At 35.5% G+C, this 25611-nt stretch overlaps 1 protein-coding gene across 1 annotated transcript in view; it reads left to right on the forward strand.

Annotated features, from left to right (window-relative positions):
- Nucleotides 1-25358, forward strand: part of FBXO36 (F-box protein 36) — a 27094-nt gene extending 1736 nt beyond the window's left edge. The window contains exons 2-4 of the mRNA XM_009890322.1: nucleotides 16441-16549; nucleotides 21139-21311; nucleotides 25167-25358. Coding sequence (XP_009888624.1) covers nucleotides 16441-16549; nucleotides 21139-21311; nucleotides 25167-25358 — 474 coding nt within the window. The remainder of the gene's footprint in view (nucleotides 1-16440; nucleotides 16550-21138; nucleotides 21312-25166) is intronic.
- The last annotated feature ends 253 nt before the right edge of the window (nucleotides 25359-25611 follow it).

Raw genomic sequence — 25611 nt, forward strand, 5'->3', positions numbered from 1 at the left:
GGTCGCCTGTTAAGGCCGTCAGGTCGCCACCAGTCAGTGCTGCTGGTTTGGCCTCCTGAGGGCTGGGGACGCCTCGCTGCGGCCTTGGGACGTGGTGTCGGCTAGTAGCCTGAGAGCAGGTGAGGGTTTGCTACCAAAAAGGGTTATTTCCTGACATAGGTGAAAGCGTGTCTGGACGAGGAGCCTCTGTGGGGGGGAGATTCCCTGTACCTAGAGTATCCCAAGCCTGTGGGAAGGGGCTCTGGGCGAGGACCAGAGGAAGGGAGGGAAAAAAGATCATTCCAAACGGTGAGTTAATAGCTTTGGGAAGAAGTATAGACGCATCTGTGACTTTGTAACTTTAAAACAGACTGAAGTCTTCAAAACGGTGAGTTAGTAGCCTTGAGAAGAAGTATATACATATCTGTGATTTTGTAACCTTAAAACAAACTTAAGTCTACTCTAAGAAATGCCTCACAAATAAATAAGATACTAATTTTTAAAGTAAAAGTGACATCACAGTATTTCTCATAAGGAGAGAGAAGTTTAGGTGCTAGACTTAAGGTGAGGGGAAACAATAGTCTAACATCTCATTCCAGGAAAATAAAGTTAAACTGCCCATCTGGGAATGGGAAGACTGTGTATATCTTCCATATGGTACCTGAAGATGTTTAGGTGTCCTGTATGGCTGTGTATATAACTGGTTTTCCGATCGAGGAAATAAGCAATACTAAATATCCTAGAAGAGATTTTTTTTTTAAATGTGCTGCAAAATGGAAAATAAAAATAATTGTTAATTTTATCTTCAATTGTTAGTATTATCTTCAGTTTTTTTGTTCTCATATCAGTTTCCTGTCAAATACTTCAGATATCTATTTTTGGTTTTGTTTTAGGCTGCCCAAATATATCCTTAAAACAAAACAAAGTCAGTTAACATAAACTGTGCAAAAAGCTTTGTAAATGTCAGTGGAAGTAAGTTAAAATTATTCTGTAGATGTTTATTGTACAAAAGCATTACCAGGGAGTTAGTGTCATTGAAAAAGAACTGGTTTGGTGTATTTGAAAAACTTCATTTTGATTTTATGATGGTAAGATCATTTGAGTATGATGCAGTGAACATATGTATTTGAATATATCACTGTATTCTTTGAAGCTGATGTATCTGATTCCAGAAAAACTTCCCAATTCAATCACACTTGTATTCACTATTGCTGAAAACAACTAACTTTGCATGAGTAGTCTCTGCAGTTTTAACTGCTGTACACATAAAACTTCTGGATGCTAGTTAGCCTTTCTGCAGGCAATGGAGTCTCGTGAGAAGAGTCAAAAATAGTAATCGAAGGTATATGGATCACTGATGTGCCAAGTTTTGTGTCACGTAGAATATATTTAGCCATAATGTGTTAACATCCAGGAGGCCTAGTTGTTGGTTCACATTCCTAGTATGCTATTTTGCGGTCTCCTAATAAATAATAGTCAATGCCTGAAAGACCTTACAGTCTAAGCCTCCAACCTTGCACATAGTTACATGAATGCTGAAATTTGCTACTTTGAATAGTCCCATTCTTCGAAGTCGGTTTCAAAACAGTCCATTGTTTTTCTTTAACAACAAAAAGGGAGTTTGTGGCTGCATGGTGGATTTGTATGAAGGGTCCCATATTTCTGTGAATGTTGCCTTACTTTGCATGGTCTACTTGGGCTTTATATGAGCAGTGAATTCAAATCCTTCAGGATGAAGTTACTCATTTACTGGGCATGTCTTATACAGCTCCAGAGTGCGTGTACTTGTGGTTATGACCAGGATTTCCAGGTATCAGCTGACTATCGAGTCAAACTGTGATAGAACCAGAAATCCTATACAAGTACAAAAGGTCTTAAGAATATGTTAGGGCAAAAAAATATATCTGGACAGAAATTCTTGTAAAAGTAGACTGTATAGAGGTACAGATACATAAGCAAGTATTCACAGTATTCAGCCAGTGGGATTGTGTAGAAGGAGAGATCTTTTAGACCATCAGTGAAGAGAATTATATTTTCCAAATAACTATTTTGAGGTTGCAATCATAACTCTAAAAATGCAGAGAAACTATCCCACATATTTCCCCTGTGTGAGCATCTATCAGTTCCACTGCAGAAACAGAAGACTGAAGGAGATAATTTCAGGTCATCAAGTCCTAGTCTCTGCTTTCATCCAGCCACATAATAGATCTTCATAGCATAAATGTGACTTCACATGTTTCAATAGTGAAACTTTTTTTGCCTTGCTACTTCACACAGAACAACTGCTCCAGATCATCACTTCTCTGATGGTTAGAAATGCAGCTATACAGCCTGATTTACAACTTACTTTGTGTGTGGATATCTTCTAGCTTGAATACTGCCCTTGTGTGTAGGTAACAATCTTATATATGTGTGTATGTGTGTAGAGAGAGAGAGAGAGACATAAAATGTTATGTATATTTAATAAAAATGCCCTCTTGATAGGATTTGTTTTGGTTTTTTCAGTCTCCAATTGTGAAACAGACTCTCTACTTCAGTCACTTAGTATCTTTAGTCACTTTAGTATATTTTCACTGCATTTCTTCCCATTGGAACTTTTTGTTCTTAACAATAGTAAGTCTTATGAGTGCCATGAGCAAAGGCATTGTTACTTCCCTGTGTTTTCTGGAAAATTCTATGTGATTTAAATTTTAGGATTGCATTTAACTTTCTCTACCAAAATCACATTAGTGACTCTTGATCATCCATTGGAGAGCTATTATACCAATGTTTTTCTCCTCTGTCAGCTTTCAATTTATAACTTTTTTGTTTATGGCAGAAATGATTTCTAAAGGAATGACTTTGCCATTTGTACTCTTCAGTTCACCCACCCAGAAGCACGTTGAATTGTTATGAAGAAGTTTGTGTACCTGTCAGTGTAAACATACTAAATAGAAAAACATGCTTGGCCATAAAATGTGTACTAGGAATCCTGCTAGAATTCATGGGAACAGTGGTTAGTTTTTGTTTTGTGTGAGTGCATGTAATATTACATAAAATGGCAATCTTTTTTGTCTCAAGACTGACATCGAGGATGGCAACTTGTTTAACACATGCCTTTCCATCTACCTTTTGCTGTACGTGTTTTTCAATCACTCTTGAAATGCCAAATTAATATTTGATATGCCAGTTAAAATTTGGCAAGGTTTGCCACACACAACGATAGATATTATCTGTTTCTACAAAACAAGCAATAAATCCTAAGAGTTCCAACATTAAACATAATATGACTTGAGACAGACACACAAATAACCTTTCCAAATACAATTTCTTATAAACTGTCTAACAGATGATAAGTACAGGTTTTGAAAAGTGCAAGAGAGGATTCCAGATGGTGGAACAGTATAGAAAAGATCGGTCACTCATTTTGGTCAAACAAGGAATATACACCCCACCCCACCCCCCCAAAAAAAAAGTCTGGTGCTTAATCTGCTCATAGGACAAGCTGGTAACAATAGAAATGCAATAGGAAAATGATCCACTCAACATGTAATTAATACTAGCATCTGTCACCATCTAATGAATGCTGCACTTATCGGAGGATTTTGTCATGTTAGTAAAATGTTTGGCTACTTACCCATAAAAGGCAGGCATCATATGTATACAAAACTAATGTAGTTCTGTGCAATATTTCACATGTGATCTGCTCATATAACAATCAGGGTAACTGAATTTTATCAAATATGTAACTGCAGAATTGTATGTTCTATCGGAGATCAGCAACTAGATTCTCTAACAAATACATACAGGACATCTAGATGAGCAAATAGTGTAGATAACTAGGCAAACAGTTCTGATGGCTTTTCCTGTTCTTTACCCATCATTGCTTCCATTCTTTAGTGTCCACTTCTAGATCTTCAATCAGTTTCTGATTAGATCAATATATTCTGAGCACAGTATATTTTGGATACTGAGAACTACAATATTTTCTTAAAAAATCATGTAATTAATTGTTTTCATTTCAAAAATAAAGTTGTTCTCTGGCTTTTTTTAGTTGTAAGTAAAAATTCTGAACCTACAGCACTTAAATCTCAAACAATTTAAAAAAAACCCTTTCAATAAACAGCCTGATTCCATGTCAGATCTCTAGAAACCCTAAATTAAAAAAAAAAAAAAAAAAAAACAACCAAAAAAAAAAAACAACACCTTAGTATTGTCAATAAAATTTCAATTTTAGGTGACATTAGTTAGTGATTGTTTTATTGGTTGTGGGCTGGTTGGTTTTCAGTTGTGAGTACCTTCAGGCTCTATTGAAACCTGCAAGTATAGTTCCTTCATTTTGAAAAATGGTACTATATGGTTAACTAAGGAGTGCCTTTGTGTCTTGGGCTTGTTTTTAAGTCTTAATGATGACACTTCATATATAACCTATTTGATTGACAGAAGTTGCCATTTGAAGTGCTTAAGCCAGATAGATTGGGGGGGGGAAATAAACAGATGCTAACATGGTAATTAAGCTGAAATTAATTTCATGTTATATGAAACAATTTTTTTTGCAAGATAAGTCTGATTTTTAACTAAAGATCTGTGGGAGATGAGCCTTTTTCAAAGTCATACTATCTTATTTGCATTTGAAACCTGAAGGATGCTGTACCAGTTATTGCCTAGCTAGACCAATTTTATTCACGTACTTTCTTTGACATTTCAAATGGAGAATTTGAGTTCTTAACAAACAAAAAGAGCACAGAAATTTCTCTAAAGGGGGTTTAAAAAATAGTTTTGTTATAAGCTATTTGTATAAAGGACTTTAATTGCATAAAACTAGCAACTTCTTCTTGTTGTCATCCTAAATTTGAATAGTTTCAAGCGTAGTTAGATGACTTCAGGAGAAGGAAGCCATTTTGTTCCAGTTCAGGAAATGCTCTGTTATGCTGAAAAAGTGTATTTGCAAAATAATTGAACACTTTCATGGTAATGGTATCACACAATATTAAGCAATTGCTATCAGGAGAATGTTTGTTAAGCCTAAAATACATAGGGAGATCTCCTTTGCTTTTTTGCTGTCTCTAATTCAGATATCTAAATAAACATTAGAGCTGCTCAAAAAATTGAAACAATTTCTCTGGGGAAATAATGCTGTATTGGAAAAACGGTAATATTGTTGTCAGGTGTTTCTGTCCAAAGTTAAATATTTTGGTTTAGCAATGTTGTGTTGTTGTGTTATAGTTTGGATGCCTGGTAGTGTCTGTCTCTTCTTCCATAATGTGTCACCTCTGGATGTATGTAGTTGCTAGGTATTATCCATAAGGTTTTGGCAAACATTTGGGAATTCTTTGGTCATGCTGCAATATTGAAGATGTAATCCAGCACAAGAACCCAACTAACATAGGAAACTTCAGACTTCTAACAACTGAAATGCAATTTGTGATGTGTTGTAGTAGCAATGTTAGCACTTCAGGGCTTTCCATATTGGTGGATCAAAGTTTCTCTGCAGAAGGCATCATATACAGCAATTTAAGTGGTAGGTTTTTTCCTTCACAAAAGACTCAATTATCTAATTTTCTGGGTTGTTATTTTGTTGTTTGGTTTTTTTTGTTTTTTTTTTCCCATGAACATTACTAAATGCTTAACACTATGAAACATATTGTTATTGAAATTAGAGATGTAACTGATATTGAGTCCTTAAGCAGTTATTACATGTGAAGTCCAGTTGTTTGTGAGCCTACAATAATTCAGTACTGTCATGTGGGCTTATAAAATTCCTTTTTCAATAATGGCTGATCTGTTATTTGAAGATGCATTGGAATATTCTCATATCAATTTCAATTAAGGTACGTTAAAGATAAGAAAGTAAATTTAGCTAATTCTTTGTTACCATTATTTGCTATTAATCTGGTTTTCTGTGTCACTGGTAGCCTAGAGAAGAATTTTTTCTTCTGTCTGGGCTGGTTTTTGTCCACATGTCTTCAGTATACACACAGCAGTATCACACTGAATTGCAATTTTTAAGCTCCCATTTTAATTTAAGTTTATGCACGGCTTTAATGTTTGTGGCTTTCTTCAAAGGTATGCTCGATCTAGTTCTACCTGCCAAGAATGATTTTCAGGTCATGAAGGTGTAATAGTTTCTCAAGGTAAGCAATCAGCACTATCTTCTCCTTAATTAAGTAAATGTTTCCTACTATACGTGAGTGTCTGTTGTTTACATGTTCATTATTGTCAGTGCTTGTTCTTCCAGAGAAAGATTTAGTTATATTCTTCACTTGCCTTACTTTAGGTAGTACATCCCTTATCCCTGTTGCTCCCTGTCTTGGGAAACCTCAGGAGTAACTCTACTTTTGTGTCACCAAAGGTAAGTTTGTGTTCCTACCTGTTCTCTTGCTTCCCTTCTTCCTGCTTCAAGTTAGGAAAATAATTATTTCTTCTTTTCTTTTCTTCATTAACCAAGAGTAATTTTCCTTATTTCATTTTTGACATACACAGCAGAGTTCATCATGAAGGACCGTCAGATAGGTTTACTTGACTAGGTGTACCATATATTTATACTTCGTTCATTTATCAAAAATCAATTAAATGCACTCAGTATCGCATGCAAGGGAAGGAGGAAAGAAAGAAAGAAGAGTAGAAGGCAAAGCTAGAAAATGATCTGGATTTTTATCTTAAGGTGTGCTAGGCTATGAAAGGTCTTATCTAAAGGTCCACCAGTGTAATTTAAAATTTGTTTTTAAGCAAACTTGCTAAAGCTGGTCTAAACTGCTCTATGGATGCTTATTGTAAAGATTTACCTAATTTGGACTGGGTATAAACTAAATCAGTTTGTGTTGAGCTGAAATAAGCCTAAAGTAAGCCAAAGTAAAAGTGCCTGCAGCTTTTGGATGAACTTCACTAAATTAGATTAAAATTGAACACTGGGTGCAACCATTGTGAATGTCATTGTTGGATGAAACCTGAATTAGACAAATTATATGGAGAAGTGTACTAACTAGAAGAAAGAATGCTAGTGCACAGTAAAATGATCAAAATCATTTGTTGAAAAAGGCAAAATTATATTACAGAAGCAGAAGCCTAGGAGAGTATCTGAAGCTAGAGTTCTAAATAACATAAGAGGATGATAGCAAACAATAGAGTGAAAGGAGTGACAACAGATGGGGATTGGAGGCAAGAGAAGCTGTGTACCTGGAAAGCATCAAAAGAGCAAGCAAATACTTGTGACAGAAAATACGATGTGTGTATTTAATATACATGCACATCATGACAACTGATAATGAAAAGATAGATTTCAGCATTTGCTGAGTTGGTGGTATAACTGAATTGTGCAGTTGTTCCCTCCTATGCAGTTTACAATGGGACTGAAACCTACAGGTAACAAGTGTTAAGTTTAATGTAAAACAAGTAATTTAAAATTGGACTGGATAAAATTAGTGTTTGAAGAAACAGAAAGAAAAAAAAAAAAACTTTTCAGAGAGCATGCTACCTGTAGTACTGAGTTGATAACTGATAGTGAAAAAGTTCATATTCCTCACCACAGCTTTTTCTGAAAACTGGAGAGACAAGTAGGAATCGAGTATATTGGAATACCTGTACAATGTGATGGATTCTTTAGGGTTCCTGTCATTTGGTCAGGTGGAGTTAAAGCTGTAAATAGACAGCAAGAGACCTTTGAAAAACACATTGAGAGTCTATTCTTAAAAAGTGTGATGAGATTTTAGGGGCCAGCACAATAGATGTTTCTCAAAATTTAGCGTAAGAGATGTCAGTGCTGAAAGTGAGCTGACCACATGAGAATATAGGAAAACAGTTTTCAGCAGATATTAGATTAGACTGGTTGCAGATATATACAAATCAGGATAATAAGAAATATCTAAGAAGGGAGCAGTGGGATGATTGAACTAAGACTTCATCTGTGATAAAAAAGATTGCCAGTTTTATGCAGATACCCTGCTAAAGGAGATGCACGTTCCCTAGAAAAGGACTTTCCATTGTAACACTGCTGTACTTTAGGACTTTTTATACACATAGGAGGGAGTCTGACTGTTTTATTGTGGGTTGGGTTTTTTTTTACTCAAATGAAGAAAAAAAAAAAAAGGGGGTGGGGACACAGAAGAAATTTAAAGCATTGACTAGACCTGAAATAGTGACAGGGAGACCTTGAAACTGAAGCAAGGAGGACAAAACTAAAAGAAATGGTTTCAAATGAAACCTGTCAGTGTCTTATCCATCTAGAAAGGAATGTTATGTCTTGCACTTAGGTAGCATCCTTTGTTCTGTTAAATAGTGGAATAATGTCTTTGTGGTGGTCTTATCTAGGTCTGCCTGTTCAATCACGTTAATAAATGTCAAGTATCATGCTCATAATTGAAGACTCTGATCCTCAAGAGTAATTTTTTATTCCCTATGATAGTGTTGCTTTCCCCTCAGCACATACCCCCCTCCTTTCTGCATTGTCTCCTACTCTTCTGCTCTTATATTGTTTTCTCTGATCTGTGTGCACAAATCTGTATAAAGGTAGAAGTTAACCTCCAAAGCACCTGTGCTGTAAGCATCTGCAATAAAGATCTTTAGCTTTTTGCTGTTATTTTCTTGCCTTGTTATTTATTTATTTTCCCCTACAAGCTCTGGGAAAACCAATGAGGAAAGATACTAATATATGAATAATCCAGGTATGTAACTGAGAGGAAGGGAGGAGACCATGTTGAGGCATTAGATTTCTTGCTCAAACAGAACTACTGCATTCCCCAAAGAAAAAGACAGTTATTTTTTCCAAGCTTTTTCTTCAATCTTCTTCCTGTATTTTACTAAAATGTTTTTCAGATACTTTTAAGTGGAAGCCTTTGGTCGTCGTGCACACACACACACACACACACACGCCGAGCTTAATTTTTTTAAGTGCATTATAAATGTTCTAATTTTAACTCAAATATATAGTTCAATAAACTAAAGAGTTTTATTGCATGTGAAGTATATCAAGAAGTATATTCAGTATATCAAGAAGAAGAAATAATGGTGAACTGTGAAGATGGTCATTTAATCCAAATAAACAAGTCTTCTGTTCAAATTGCTGCTAACTTGCAAGAACTACTTTTCTTATGCAAATATGAACATCCATATTTAGGTACACTTGTGTTTATTGATTACTATCTAAAACTTCAGAGTGCTGATTTATTTTTCTAATAGAAACCTGTTATAAATGGCAGGAGGCACAAATATTTACAAGTAACTACTGATGCTACTTAATTTGTCAGAGGACAGGTGGGACATTGTCCCTGAGTAGCTGGTCAGAAAATAAAAGAATATTGAAGAAGTGACTGTATAGCCGCAGTAAAAGCTTGCCTGCTCACTAGCTTAGCACAGTTTGAAACTTACCTTAATTGGTGAATGTATTAAGTCTCTCTACTGATGTAGCATAATCAGGAGGGAGAGTGGTCTTGCTGGTTACTTAACTTACTGTATTTTATCCCGTTCTGTTACAACAGCAATATCCATTGGGAAAAGCAGAGTTAAATATTACTGTATTGATTTACTCTTCTTAACCAACCCTTTCCACCTGTCTCATACAGTATTGTTTTTTCTCTGAACATCTTACAAGACTCACTAGTATGTCCATCAAAACATAATTTGTTTTTTAAACTCTCTTATAGCAGAATGTTCAGGTTAAGGAGACGGATCTAAAGACATAATGTGTTATAAGGAGTCTTCTATTATTCTGTTTTTCATTGGTAAATGAATAAATTATTTAATCAGATATGAGTGTTAATCACTTTCAGGATGGTACTGGTGAAGTTATATGATATGGAACTAATAGTTTAGTGCAAACAGTATTTTTTTTGCTTTATCTAAAGTGTTTAGATAAATATTTTAGCATAAATATTTTGTCTTCTATTAAGCTATTCGTGTTTATGATCTTAAAGCCCAATTATAAAGTTAAGCTGTATTTCTGTTGTTGCTTAGAAGATAAAGATGGTAGAGATCCATCTTCAGTAGCAACGAGTGATTACAACTGCTTTTCAGCTCTGATGTTTATTTACGGCAACCTAGAATCTCCAAAATAAGGCAGACTTTAAAACATCTATTAAGAGGTTTGTTTTTAAATCTCACTCTTACATGGAATGAGGAAGCTGGAAATAACTTTTGCCTGATGGATGGTGAATTCCTTGTGAATTCTTCCTTTTACACTCTAGGTCAAGCTCAACACTGAGGTAATAATGGTGTACAGTAGGCCGTCCATCCTCATCCTCTGCTGGCTCTTCTCCATATTCTTATATTTACAAAGGACTGAAATAGCCAGCTGAGCATCTACCTTATATCCGTACGTATTATAGAAGCATGGTTGGGCAAAAGTTTGGATTTTCAGGTAAGTGTCCTCAGGTGATCATACTTGCCAAAAAGCTCCATACAACATGGTAGCAGTGCTCTGAAAAATCAATTTGGAAGCCACAAAAGAGAAATCTCAGTGCTCATAGACTGAGATGCTGATGGAGTTTCATACAGCTGGCAAAAGATGTCTCTCTGACTGCTGGGCTTATGTCCTGCTACCAAAAAAAAAAAAAAACCAACCCAAAACAAAAAAAACCAACTTACTGCAAGCAATAGATACAAAAGAGCTTCTTAATTTTTGCAAGATTTTTGTGTAGCCATCATTAACTAACTTAAACATGAGAGTGACTGCCATTTTCTTTTGTGTAGAGACAGTGAGGAAATTATTAGAAAAAAAATTGCTATGTAACCGTGCCAAGATCATGGTATGAATATTTGGTAATACTTGTTAAATGTCATCTCTGTAACTATCTCTTTAACTGTTTCACATCATCTTGTGAGATACCTATATTTTGCTTGCTATGCTATATGAAGGCACAGTGGGAGTATTTACTTAAACAAAGGATATCTTTTCGTTGCCAAGAATCTAACTGGTTTTGGAGGCAGGAGGAAAAAAAGGAGACTTAACAGATTCTCCAGTTCCACAAGATCTGCATTCTTGCTTTTAAGTTAATCACAATATTCCATTAGCAGCCTTGCATGAAACAATTGCCCGTGTGTGTTACCGTTCTTCAACAGCTTATCCCACAGGGATCAAAATGGTATTCGCTACATCAGTGTCGATGCATAAGGATAGCCTCACTCTAGCTTGTTATAAAGTTATTTAACATTTTATTTTAGTTCTTTTGCAAATGCTTCTGCATGGTTGCTACTTGGTTCCATAGTTTAGATAAGTGACCTAGAAGCCTAAGCTTCATTCACTTGCAAAATGAGCGTAGCTCTGTCTGAGCCTAAAGATTTCTACTGTCCTATTTAAATTTTCCTTTATTACTTATGCAGTTAAAGCTGCAGTGTGGATGTAGCTGCAACTGTGTGAAAAACTTTACAGTCCTATAGTATCAGCTTCTCAATTAGATGCAGCTGTGTTAGAATAAGAGTAGAAAAAGTCATGAGAGGAGGAGTGCTTTTTCATAAGCAAAATTGCATCTATACTAACAGAGACTGGAAAGATGAAGGAAGCAGATAAGGTGGTAGTTTTCACTGTGCAAATTAATTTCAGAATCTTAAAAAAATTACACCTAGCGAAGGTGTTTGACTTCGTGGCTTGGAAATTGAGCTTAGGTTTACGAACTCTTAGGCAATAGATTAGCTGATACTGGCTTCAAGCGGTCAATTAACTGAAAGATATTTGGGTATACAGATCACAGCTATAGAAACATCTGTCTTATAGTTATCTCTGTGAAGATGTTTCAGTAATGCTGATATTTGTTCCATTTTTATTTTGTGAAGATTTATGTGAGGGTGAAATGGATGATTTCTATACTGAGGTGAATGAAAAGGGAATGCTTTAAAAATAATAAGATTTATTAGAAATTGTAGCAAAAATGCAACAATATTCTGCAAGCAAAAATGAGATTAAATGAGGGACAAAAGCATTTAAATACTCTAATTTTGAAATCAAATAGTAAGGCAACATACATTTTTAGTCTCCTCCAATCCATAAAACCCAGCCAAATACAGAAATTTTTTTTTTTTAAATATGTGGAAAAGTAGTAGAATATGGAATAAAACAGCCTGGGAGAAGGGATTTAGTAGAAGTAAAGTCACTGAGACTGAGAGTGGCTGCTTTTTTCAGTAGAAGACGCAATGGCTCCTTCACTGCACGGGGGAATGAGAGCTTGGACTGCAGTGACAAATCCAAGGCAAAAAGGACTGAGGATTTAAGCCATTCACCTGGGACAGAGGGAAATATTTGAATCCAGATCTCCTAAATCTCAGCAAGCACTCATTTCTAGATTCTGAAGTCACCTTCCTCCTCCAATGAATGTTTAACTATTTGAAGTAGAACAACTTAAGAGAAAAATAGGGAAAATTAATCTCCAAATACCCTGTAATCTGAGAAACTGTGTTTTGAATTACTAGCTTTAAGCAAAACAGAAAGCTAAGCATGGAGAAGTTTTAAATCCTGAAAATGTCTATTGAAGAAGGAAGCAGTTTCTCATTTATGCCTTTATAACAGGGCTTCACAATTCACACTTTCTTCAGCTTCCCCCAGAGGTTTCTCATTATACAGTATGAGTCTGTCATGTAAGACTTGTCTTTAGTTCTGTAACTTCCGAAATAGATTAAATTAAGGGAAGGTTGAGCCCAGCATCCTTAAAAGATGGCTTACCATATAACAAGCTTCAAATATTATTTGCTTACACAATGTAAATACTACTATGCTTCTGGTAATCTACAGTCCAGATTAATTTTGACAATAGATACTTCCTAAACAGTTTATTTGTTGCTAATTTCCACTGAAATATTTTAGGTTTTTATTTGTTTAAAAATTGCTATAGCTTTTTATCTGAAGCCTTGGCTGGTTGCTGCTATTGAGATTTGGTTCTAATCATCCTTTCCTCTTCTCTCTTTTTTCATGAAGAAATGCCCATGGAGTAAGCAATGTGGTAGTGAATTGCTTTAACACTTGCACCTCCAAATATAGTCAAGAATGAAATGTGTTCATGGTAACCAGGATGCACTTATAATACTTTCCATTCTTCATCTTTTTGATTTATGCAAAAAGTATAGGTATTACAAAATCCATGCAATATTTTACTTTGATATAGCCACATGCTAAAAAATTACCAAGGTAACTGTAGTTTGTCCTGGGTATTTGTACATAAGGAAGTTTTTAAATGGAATAGTGCTATTGACAGTTTGTTCCACTGTAGATCAAAGAATAACATTCAGAAAATTTTACTTTTCACGTGCTTCTGTGTGTTGGCCTGATGTTGCCATTCTGGCAGATAGTTCTGTTGCAGTGTGCTTCCTAGTATAATAATTAAGAAGAAGAGAGATTATTGAGATATGTATTTCTGTAATTTTTGAAGTTTTTGAAATTAGTATTAAAATGCTTTGGAATTTATAATTGTACAACAATACTACAAGAAAGTAAATTTTTATAACCATGTTAAAACATGTACTGTCTTAAAACATCTACCATAATTGCTTTAAAAGTAGGACAGAGGTATTTCATTTGTAGAGTATTGACTTGATGTTGCATTTTAGGGTTGATTGGATTGTATAAAGATAGAATCTTATTCAAGAATCTATACACACATATGTACACTCTAGTGTTTGAATTAAATATGTTCTTGTACATCTGTGTGTACATAAACTTATATTATAGATAAATACACTCATACTCACAAAATACTAAACAAAAAATATATAGAATACTTACCGTGAAAAGTTCATCTTACACCAGTGCAGAATTTGGGTGAGCATCTGTTATCTGTATAAACTTAATTTTATTGTATTGTATATCCCAGACTGAAAAGTATTTATTAATGTATTTTATAACAGATCATAACACATGGTAATCTGTTGTGCAACTTAGTTCTGCTTTTTTAAGAATTAGGCTTCTAAATTTGTGTATAGTTAAGTCTATAAGGTTATACAGAAAATTAAGTATTAAAGTTCAAAAGTTGAAAAGCAACAGTCATTGTTAGTCATTTTCAGTAAGTGGTTTTGGGGGCAGGTGGCTATTTTTCAGTTACACTTGGCATTTCCATTCAAAGACAAGATTTTTTTTTGTTGTTTTGTTGGGGTTTTTTTTTCAGGAAATGTCACTTCCTACAGTAACATGAGAAGACCGAGAGAAAGCGTATTAACCAGGTTTCTTTTCTCCTTTAACAATGATTATTTTTTTTCCCCTGTAATATACTGTATTCTTGCATACCATTTTGAATGGTGTGCAAGCTCAGGAACATGTAGGAAGATGTCTTTTCTTTCTCCATTTGCATATCAGTTTTGTTCGGACCTTATTCTCACCTCATGTGTTCCTCAAATAAGAATGGAAGTAACCTTACGTGCTGTTTCTCCCTACATTGCTAGAGGTAAAAAGAGCTTTTGAAAGTACAGTACAGCATTCACTGTCCTATTATCCCCGCGGTGGGCTGCAAACATACAAGTTCTAAAGCTTTCCCAGGTAGTAAGATCATCACTGAAACAGAATGACAAGTGGTTTATAATCTCTTTTGGATTTAATTCCTGATATTACCACTAGTATATCAAGTGATGTTATTTTAGCAACATGGTAATCTATACTGTGCATGTATATTACAGAACTGTTAACTCTGCTATTATAAACTGTTGCAGTGGTGTAATTTATTTTTCATATATTATATTCTAGAATGCAGATTGGATTAATAGGGTTTTTTCCCTTCAAAGAGGCAACTGTTTCACTGCAAAGGTATAAAGATTGTGCATGGTGTTATAAAATAGGATGAACTTATGCAACTGAGTAGGATGCTTTTTCTTTTATTCACATAAGGGTTATTTTACAGAGTATCTCAGGTATGTCTGAGAGTTAATTGAAGCTATTTTCTATGTATGCTATCAGAAATATGACTTAGCAATTCCGATTGCCCCATATAATGATATATTAGCCACAATAAACATCAAAGCGATAAATTTTAGCTGGCTATATTAGACATTCAGATGTAGGTGTTAAACCTTTATTCAAATTTTTACTGTTACTGTATATGAGATACCAACAGGGTACAGGTAAGACTTGAAAACTACAGAAATGATTGGTGTATGCCTGCCTTAGCAGATTGTCTGGAACCTGAGCTTTAATTTGAAAATTAATGATGAAAGTGAATGCAAGTCATTGGGAGTTACAATTACTTAATTCTTCTCAGCTTTGAAATCCACATTTTGACACTGAAATACAGGAGAGATCTAAAGTTAAATTTCTTGTTGAGACATGTAAACCACTGTTGTCAGATCTAAGATTTACAGTAGTAAATTTAACGCTTTGTTCTTCAGTCAGTGTATGTAAGTAGTCTTCTGTGGCTTATTGACAGTTAAGTCAAGGCTTGCTTTTAGTTTTCCTTTTCTACATGCCAGTAGAAAAAAATAAGACTTTATGGAGTGTATTTTTTGTATATACATGTGTGTGTTTATAAATTTACACCGCATTAATATTCTCATTTGTCAGTTTTATCGCTCAGTGCATCAGTAATCCGCCTGTACATATAACAATTTAAAATCCTCGCTTTTCTCAATGAACTGGAAGGAAATAAATCAGATTAATATTAGTAAGATTACAAGATATTTTTTTTTTAAACCTTGCCTACAACAGCAACTGAATCCTACTTTTGGCTTTGACTGTGATCTTTGCTAACAATTTGTGTGAAGGAAGAGACAACGATTACGACTTTCCTGTCCTGTAGACCCAGCTGTGACAGCAACAAAAGTCAATATTAGAAGCTGACACACTCTTCAAGCACATATGTAATGTTTTAAGAGAACTTGGGGAAAATTACTGGTAGCCAGGTCCACTAATTCTCCATCATTTCATAGCTACATAATTTAATATTCATATTAATCTTTTGTCTCAGTTGCATGCTTCTTAATGCGGGCTTTCTTTTCTTTTCCTGACTCTGAAACTGTGAGTTGCATGTGTACCTCTGGAGAACTTTTTCCAGAGTTTTCAGACAGTCTAAGTGCTGAGATTTGAACTGTCCTATTAGTTTTGATTTTAACAAAATGTTGAAATGACAATTTAGCTTCTAAGACTGCCGCTTTTGAATGCCTAAGCAGTTAAAGTTGGCTACTTCTACTTAACCGCATAATGTAACACGTGATGAATTGTATTTTTGTGACTAAATGAAACATGAAAATAGAATGTTTATAGTTTTGCAAGTTGGGATGTTATTAAAAGTGTTTTAATTCCTACGAGCAATTTGCACGCAGAGGTTGGGAACGTTTTATTTGTATGTAAAAAGATTTCACACTTGTCTAGGTGCATTATGGGATATTTATTGTCCTTTGAAGCATATTGTAGGGCTGCTGGTAATGTAACTGTGGTCTGATCTCTTACGATAACTTTGTTTTGGGAATGTAGTAATATTTACACAACTGGAGTCCTGAATCTTAGCAATGTATTTATCTTCTGGTACTTGATATTGATTTCTTCTTCCTTTTTTCTTTTTTTTCCTTCTTCCACAATTGTAGGTAATTTTCAGGTGGTGGAAAATCTCACTCAGGAATGAACTTCGTGAATCAAGACCTGGGGAAATTAAAGAATCCCAGAAGGACTTTTTGGATGATTCATCTCTTCATAGTAAGATTACAATAATAATTACAAATTTGCTGTGGCGTATAATGGAATAATCTGACAATATTGATCTGTAATAACTTTCATGAAATATGTGATTGCTTTAGCTAACGGGCTTTGTTTTATGAATTTATTAATATAAATTAATGTATGAATACTGGAAAAACAAAAAGATGTGCCGGTAAACGTAAATATAGGATAAATCCCAACAACATTGGCAGTTTCATTAAAAGACAATGACAGGAGTATTAGCAACAAAAATAGGCCAGAAAGCAATGTTTTTATTGCTAATAACTCAGTCCTTATAATGCTCTGTGCCAGCACATTTGTGTTTATGGCCATGTTATGAGCCACCTGGATTCCCAATTTGATTTAACATGAGTAACACCAAGTGTAATGGATACTTGGGTTTATACAAGTGCAACATGACTTGGGAAGCATACAGTCAGAAAAAGAAAGGCAGTGGGGACACCACTAAATAAACCTCAAAATGTAGATTTATAGAGCTGTTTTCCAACCTGTTCCTGATATGCTGACCACTGAGAATATCTGAAATAATTATGCTTTTTCCCAAAGTTCCATGGGACTATGTGTCTCAAGTAGTTACTGCTCTGCATCTTCATATAATCTTGGTTCTCAGTGGTGGATTAGTTTTAAGAGGTGTGATGTCACAAGGTATGGTTGGTCGTGACTCACAGAGGAAACAGTCTCCTGAAAATACTGAGCCAAAGACACATCAAGTCAGCAACTGCAGCAAATAGGTGAGGTCTGAGCTATGACCTGATCTGAAAACGGAGCACTTCATAACTGCGCCTTGCAGGGACTGGGTTGAGATCTGAGGCTTTTGTAGCCCAAGAGACTAGGTAGCACTGAAACATCTTGCATTGGTGAGTTTTTTGGTTTTGGTTTTTGTTTTTTTTTTTTTAAATTGAAATAAGCTGCTCTTGTATTCTGATTATGTACAGACATAAAAAAATTGATTACAGGTGTGACTTCATATTTATCCTATTTTTATGATGATCTTGCAAGATGTCATTTCCAAATGAAGTCCTGTTTTCCTCATCAACAGCTTTGGTAGACGTTATCTTATTTAGACCTAGACAGAGGACGTCTGCTTTCCCAAGAAGTACATGAATCTCAAGTGGTAGGGGAGAGGGTAAAACTTTCTTCAAGAGAATATACCTATTTTCAATAGTAAACTTGAGTGTATCTTTATTTAGGGTCTGAAATAAGACAAACATGTTTCCTATGCTTTGCTTGTTAAAATCTAATACTTCCTACAGCACAATTAAGATAGTGGGGGTTTTTGGTTTTTTTTAGCCCTGGTGAGTTATTGTGGTCTGCATTTCTATGTTTAGGTTTGTGTTTCTGATCCCCATTATAACTTTTGCAGCTGACCAATTTCAAGTGAATTTGATTGAAATAATAACATTTCCTTAGGCTGTTGGGTAGGGAGACTGCAACTGACTGCTGTTAGTGCTCCGTTAATGGAAAGACTGCACATTCTGAGCTCACGTAACTCGATATATGCACAAACCATGGAAAAAGTTTCAGTCAGCACTCACAGTCTGTAACAAAACAAATTTTAATTCCAGTTATTACTACTTGTTTTGACTAGAAGGGGAATGAATGTATCAGGAACCAATAGAAAATGGACTGCCTCTTGAATTTGGCTAGTGCTCAGGGAGTCTTTAAATATGCTATGCTTGTTTGCAGTAGGTGTTTATAATTGCTCTGTTGAGTTGAGGCAGAGTTGCACCATACTTTAATTTGACAAAATTGATCAATTTTTATAAACTTGAACTTTCAAAGAAGTAGTCTTCTATACCTTTTTTGCCAAGAATTACATAGAACTTATAGCTGAACTTCAGCAAGAGGTTTGTGTTCTTATCTTCAAATTTTATTTTTATTTTTTTATTTACCTCATAAAAGTAGATTTGATATGTGAATATATATTAATGAGGGATTTAGCTTGTTTTTTTTCCTCATTGCTTATACTGTAAGATTTTCCTGTGGCATTTGATATTAATAAAATCCCACAATAAAACATCTGTTTTACATTACCTGGGTACAGTGATTCAAATAGTTAAATTATTGTTAACATACAGTTTTCTGCTGTTATCCTGTGTGTTTTCAGTAGGTTACAAACAAGATTTGCCTCCTTTTTCTTGAAAAGTACTATTGGTGGTTCAGAGGTTTCCTATCCTATAGGAAGTACTGAAAGCCACAGTTGCCATTCTTTCTTAACATTTAGTCATTTCTTCCTCCTTCTAAAATTATCCTTAAAATCATACATGGGGTTTTCCCCTCTGTTTTTTAGTAAAATTTTAATATAAAATAAAGTTTTTTGCTTTCAGAAAAGTGCTACCATAAATAGAAGTATTACAAGTATAAATTACTATGTTTGTGAGAAGATGTATTGTTATATTGATACTATTTCTGTCCATAGCTCTTGCTGTTCCACACCATCAGATGTTTTTACACGTCCTTCTCACCTCCTGTTAAGAGGAGCTTTGCTACTGTTCTCCTAAGTATTCACAGATTATTATTTTTCTTCCATAATTCTCCACAAACATATATACTGGAATAATATTCTATTTATCCTTACTGAATTTCAAGGTTCAAATAAAAGACTCCTCCCCAGACCCATGATTTGCTGCTAAATATTTGGTACACCCCTACCAGCAAAATGTTTATCTGTTGTATGTTGTATTTATATGTATCTTTTCTTTTTTGGACAGTGAAGTAAGGTATCATTAGTTTCTCGTTTGCCCAAACCATGGTGGAGCCAAGAGGGAAGAGCAAGATCTTGTATATGGCTAGTTTTTCATTATGGTTTCACAAAGATGGAAAATGAATTGATGATAGTGTAGGGCAAGAGGAGAAGTCCATTTACATTGGATGAGTGAACAAATAGTACAAGTCATCAAGTAGCATCCAGCACTCGTAGGATGAAAATTTCACAGAAAACCTGAAGTTCAATATACTTTCACAGTTAGTTCATCATTAGCTGCAGATACATTATAAAGCAAGGTAAATACAGCTAAATATATTTTCAAATAGCCAAACCAGGTCACATTATTATTTCTAAAAGCAAATAATTTTCAAGAAAAACTCAAGGAGCAGCAAATATTCATGCGGTAGCCTGCTTAATCATTCAACATGAAATAGATGCACACTACCAACTTTATCATCATCATTCCTGGTATGCAGACACTTGGATCATTCTTGCGTATCAGCTTGAATGAGATCAGCCAGACAATTTTTAGTTGACTGCATAGATCATTTCTGTACTTGCATAAGGAATTTGAGGAAAATTACCAACTATATAGAACTGAGATGCTTGGAAAGCAAAAAGGCAAATGAGAACCAACAGCAAAATGTTTGCACTTGCAGTATAATTTTGGAGAGAAAACTGCTGCATCAAAATTGGATGTATTTACTGCCTATAGTGAGTATCATTTCAACTTCCATGGTTCTGTTTCTCCTTTTATGACTTTAACATACATGAGAAGATAGACTCTAGTTGGTTTAAAAAAAAAAATCCCCAAAACAACAGCAAAAAAATCCCACTTTGGATAAATTAGAATAAAAAAAAATAGTGATTCTGCTTTAAGTTTAAATTTTTATCCCTGTGTCCCTGAATGAAAACGGGGAAAAAAAGTCCTTTACAAAACTGGATGACTGTGTTCATGTTGTCAGATCTTGGGAAACAGCATGCATCTCCAAAATTTACCACTGATCGTTCATTAGAAGTGTAGCAAATTGAATTCAGGATCTTGTTTTATAATGAACTAGTACTTTTATTAAAGCGATTTGATAAAATAGATAAATGATCTGAATAAACAGTGTTAAATTCAAAAAGCCAAGTTCCAAGGTGGACACTGAAGCAGAAATAATCGGCTGTATGAATGCAGGATGGGGAGTAGCTCACTAAGCAGCAGATCTATAGGAAAAAAAAAAAAGTGGCATTGTACAGGATCACAAAGTGAATGAGTCAAAAAATGTCATGTTGCTATAGAAGATACCTGTCTTCAATTTCATTTTAGTGGTTTGACTGTACCTACATAAAATTAGAAGCAGAACTACAGGGACTCTTAATGTCAGAACCACCATTATTCTCCCCAAAGCATGCAACTGAAGTACTTTTTTCAGTTGTTTTACTAACCTCCTCCTGAGTAAATAGCACATTCTTTATGTGAATAAATATATAAGTGTGTGGAAACTGGACAAAATGGACAAGTTTGAGTTCAGCTTTGCTGTGTTTTAGCGTTCCTCAGTTGAGACAAGTAGATAATGTACAGTTTTTCAACTAAAGCCTCAGGCTTCCTGAGTTTCACTAGCAGCTCTTAAGATGAATAGAAATACCATAAATTACTAATGTTCAATATAACATATTGTATGTTATTTTCTCTAGAAAACATTAAAAAAATGGAGCTGACTTTTCTGATTATTTTTTTTTTTTAAGAATTATCTGAATAATGTGGGATTATTTGGAATAAATTTCAGCCTTTTACAAATCTGTTGTCTCTTAGGCTTGTTTGATTTTTTTTTTTTTTTTTTTTTTTTTTTTTTTTTTTTTTTTTTAATCACAGTTCAGATTGCTATAGTGTTTGGTGCCAAAGTTCTGGAACATGTTCTCAATCTGTGCCGAGGTAACTATGACTTCCTGGAACGGCTTCCTGTCCCATTGCTCCTGTACATCATTTCCTTTCTGGAGCTTGAAGATATTGCCAGGCTTTCTCAAGTTTCACGCAGATTTGAAATGGTAAAAAAAAAAAATTAAAAAATTAATTCTAAATTATTTTTAAATTGTTAGCTTTGCAGCATGTTGGCTTTGATTCATCTCACGTTTGCTATAGTCATCAGTCTGCTTTCCTTAAAGTTTGAGATAATAAATTCATCAACTTATACAAACAACTGAAGGGTTGCAATAAAAACTAGATCTTAGAAAGCTGGTTGGGATTATCCTGCAAATTTTTGTTGCATATAATGAACACAATGATCCAAATAATTCTATTTTAACCCATGGTTCACTACTTCCAGGATTAAGTATTTAAAATGTAAAACCTATGCTTTGCGTTATGATTTGTATTACTGTAATGTCTAGAACCTTCTAGAAACCACTGGCCAGGATCCCCTTATGTTAGACTCATTAACAATCATTGCCATTCCTAGAGGGCTTCTGTTTTAAGTCTTTGACAAAAGACAGGAGCACAAGCAAAGAGATTTTTTCCAAGATTTTTGTAGACCTCACAGCAAGGAACTGTAAGGAACACAGGAGGAGAAAGAGAAGACATGATGCTTGCTTGATGGCTTGCTAGGAAGCTCTTTCCAACTATCGGGGAAGTATGGGAAATAGCATGAACACATTGAATTGAAACTTTCAAGAGTGAATAACAGAAGCCGCCAATATTGGCGACTGGAGCTAAGGGTAGCCTCCCACTACTGAGTGAGGGGTAACAAATAGGGAAGGATAGCCTGCAAGTCCCAGGAGAATGAACGCCAATCTGTTGGTGCCAAAAAGAGAAAAGTCGTAGGTGAAGTTGGGCTGTGTTGGCAAGGCCTTTGAGAGGTCATCTGTTCCACCTTCCTGCTCTGTGCAGGGTCAGGTAATTGGAGGGAAGGAAAGGTAATATGTTTAGAGCTGTGATCTAGGAAGCTTATTTTTGTAGGTCTGAATACCTCAACATTGCGCTTTCTATCTCAGTCAGAGCCTGAAAAAAGGCCACTGCAATAACTCAGGTAGGGGGAGGAAAAGGGTTTAGCTTATGAAAAGTAGAAGAGAAGCATATTAAAGAGAAAAATAACTTGATTCTTATCCCCACGGGTGCTGTCGGTGCCTAGAATGAAGCCTGTCAAGTTATGGGTTGTACGGTTACTGAAAACATTAGTAATGGTGAGACCTAGGAGATAAAAACAGGTTTAGTCATCCTGAGCCTGATGTGGCAGCTAGATACTCTGAGAAAGTTCAGACGTACAGGTTAACCTTTTAGTTTGGAGAACAGGACATGTCTCTGGTGCAGAGTACATCTCAAAGTTGTATCAGGATGAAATTACTCACAGGGTGTGTATTGTTTTGAGGCTACGTGGCCCAAATTCTATGGAAGACTGCTGACAGTTCAAGAGGACGTGGCTGTATTCCTGTTCCTATGGCGTGGCTACAAAGACATTACAGATGCTTTAATGAGAGGTAGCAAAATAAAGCATGTCATGAATTTAGAGATGAAGGGCAGATGGAAGTAGATAAACTTGCCGTGTTCTGGGCTTTATTTCAGTTTCAAGATAAAACAGTTGATACTGTCACTGGGAAACATCCGGTAGAGGATGAGAAAATAAAAACAACTAACGGAGAGAAAGAGAATGGATAGAAGGGAGGTTAGGAAATGATTTATTAGGATATTTGAAATCCATCTGTCATTTCCAGAGTGTGAGTGGAGTAGGATGAGGTACTGTGGAGGGCAGTAAACTTTTCATTAGTTTAACACAAAGCCTTGGATATTCTGGAATTTAAGGAAATCCTAGAAATAATGAAGTTGCATAATAATAAAGATAAGATTTTGGCACAATGATATAACTTTTTACAAGTAGTAGTGTGATGCTCTCTTTCTCTCATTTCAGCAGTATTTTTAAGGAATTAAAAATTTGCCCCAATACTATGAATTTTGATTTCCAGACTAATTTATGTGTAGGCTTCAAGGCTGCTCTCTGTGGAATTATAAAATAACGTATTCAGATTTTCAAATAGGGAAAAATAGAACAGTCTCTGCACTCAGGACTGAAAAGTGGAGTGTGAAAGGTTCTGTACGTCCATCCTGTGCACCAAAACATGTGTCTTCGTCTGTTACCCAAAGGATGGCATTTCTCTGACTGTGTAGTTCTGAGCATAAATCCTGCTCTGCAGAGTATTCAGATGCTTTCAATATGCATTTCAAAGTATTTTAGGTTTTCACGAGGTACTATTTTTAAGTATTGTGAAAGATGCTCCATCTCAAAAGAAACAAAGTACAGAAGTCCTAACACGGACACCGCCGTTGGGAGCAGCGTGTGACTTTTCCAAATACTTTTTCAGCGAACTGCTTTATTGTGATGTCCCCCAGCACAAGATCAGGGTAGGATCCGTTTGGTTTCTTTTGTACGAGGTCTTCAGATAGCCAAAATTAAGCTACAGAAAGGAAAATGCCGCTTTCTGTGAGCTCAAGGAAGCGGCTCCCGCCAGAGGGAGCCAGGTTCCCAGCCAAGAGCGAGAGGAGCTCGGCGGCGCGGCCGGGCAGCGCTGCCCCGCAGGGCCGCTCTTCGTGCCCATGTACAGAAGGGAAGATCTGATTGCTGTTATGCAATTCAGAAGCCATTGGCACGGAAAGAAAACGACGGTGTTGACAGTGATTATCTTTTTTATTTCTCTGTTTGTTTTTTTTAAATAGAGCACTGTATTTGGAAATACAAATATATGATACTAAAAACCAGTCTGCGCTATTTTTAACTTAATGGTGTCCATTTTTCATAGGAACAGCAGAATGGTTAGGGACAGAGAGCAAGCAGAAATTTAAAGAAAACTTCAAAAATGCGTGTATTTTCATTTCAGGACTTCTACAGCAATTTTCCCCCAATAATCCCTGTTTTTGCTTTGCTGAAGTGTGGTAGCATGCTGTGTGTGCCTGCAGTATGGTCACGCTCACAATTCAAGACCAACAGAAATAGGGCCACACATACTCTGATTCAGCGTCGCTGTACTCAGTGAATTCAATGCCTTAAGGTATCCGGCTACATCAGCAGTATGTCGCAGAAGTTTTACCAGGGCTTTTGCTTTTCTATTTCTGTTACTACTTGTGACAGATGTACCAGCCACTTGCACTGGAGTAATCTAGTACAGCTCCACTTAGGGCCCTGCAGTTACAGTTAGAAAAGTGGAACATTTGCGAGAAGAATCAATGTTACTATGCTCTGGTATAACTTATAACGGGCAGATAATATAAACAGTATCTTCCTAATTCTTTATTTGTGATGGTTGTCATCTAACAAATTACATAATTTTTCTTCCTGTTTATAATATAATCTTTCCACCTGATTCTGTTTATGGAGTCATTCTGAAAGAGGGAAGCATCTCCTGAGAAACAGGCTTAATCCCTACAGGGCTTCTGAAAGCTTGCAAAAATTGCATTTCTGTTGTAAGTCCAAAGGCAATTTGCTTCTTTTACTTACCTTGAAAATAGATTTGTGTTTGTGATGTGATTTATACATCCTGACAAGTTCTTTGGCATAATCTTACACGGTTTCATTGATGTCAGCAGGGCTGCATGAATTACATACCAGGAAAGTATGTGGCATTACAGCTGCTTTTAGAGTGGCAGAAAGGCCTTTGATAGCACACCAACCAAACCTTCTCAAATTTTTCGCAGAAGAACATGCAATATCTTGCGCTGGCAACACTGAGCAAAACTTCCACTGGTGTCATTTTGAGTTTTAACTAGTACTGCATCTTTCAAGATAGATTGGCAACTTTTACTGCAAGGGGCCTTCATACAAGGTGCCTGTGTTCTCTAAACACTTTTTGTGTTGTAAAATAATCAGCAATGAGTAAGCCAAATTATGGTTTTAAGCCTCTACTTTCTCTTACAACTAGATATGTAACAGTAATGCGCTATGGGAAAACATTGTGGAGAACTTGTGTGACACAATTACACCTGAAATGAAAGAACTTGCACAGGAAATGGGCTGGAAACAATTCTTCTTCACAAACAGACTTCAGCTACAGCTGCAGCTCCGAAGGAGGAGGCAGAAACAAGATGCTCAGAACAAAAAAGCAACGGAATAAAGATGCATTTTTCATTGAAGCAGTTGTTACAAGGTGTGGATTTGCTGTTTATCAGGTCAGACATACTGACTTACCTGCTTTACTCGGGAAAGCAGATTATTTTAAGGATTGAAAGAGGAAAATCAAAAATGTCTTACTCAGAGCAACATGTAAATAATACAATGTTTAATGTGTTGGGCATCCTGAGATTGTATTATAGTCAGCATTGTAACAGTTACTAGCAACAGAAGAGATTGTGGCTTCTTTGTATTTC

This window comes from Charadrius vociferus, unplaced genomic scaffold, assembly GCF_000708025.1.
Source record: "Charadrius vociferus isolate BGI_N301 unplaced genomic scaffold, ASM70802v2 scaffold650, whole genome shotgun sequence".
NCBI lineage: Eukaryota > Metazoa > Chordata > Aves > Charadriiformes > Charadriidae > Charadrius > Charadrius vociferus.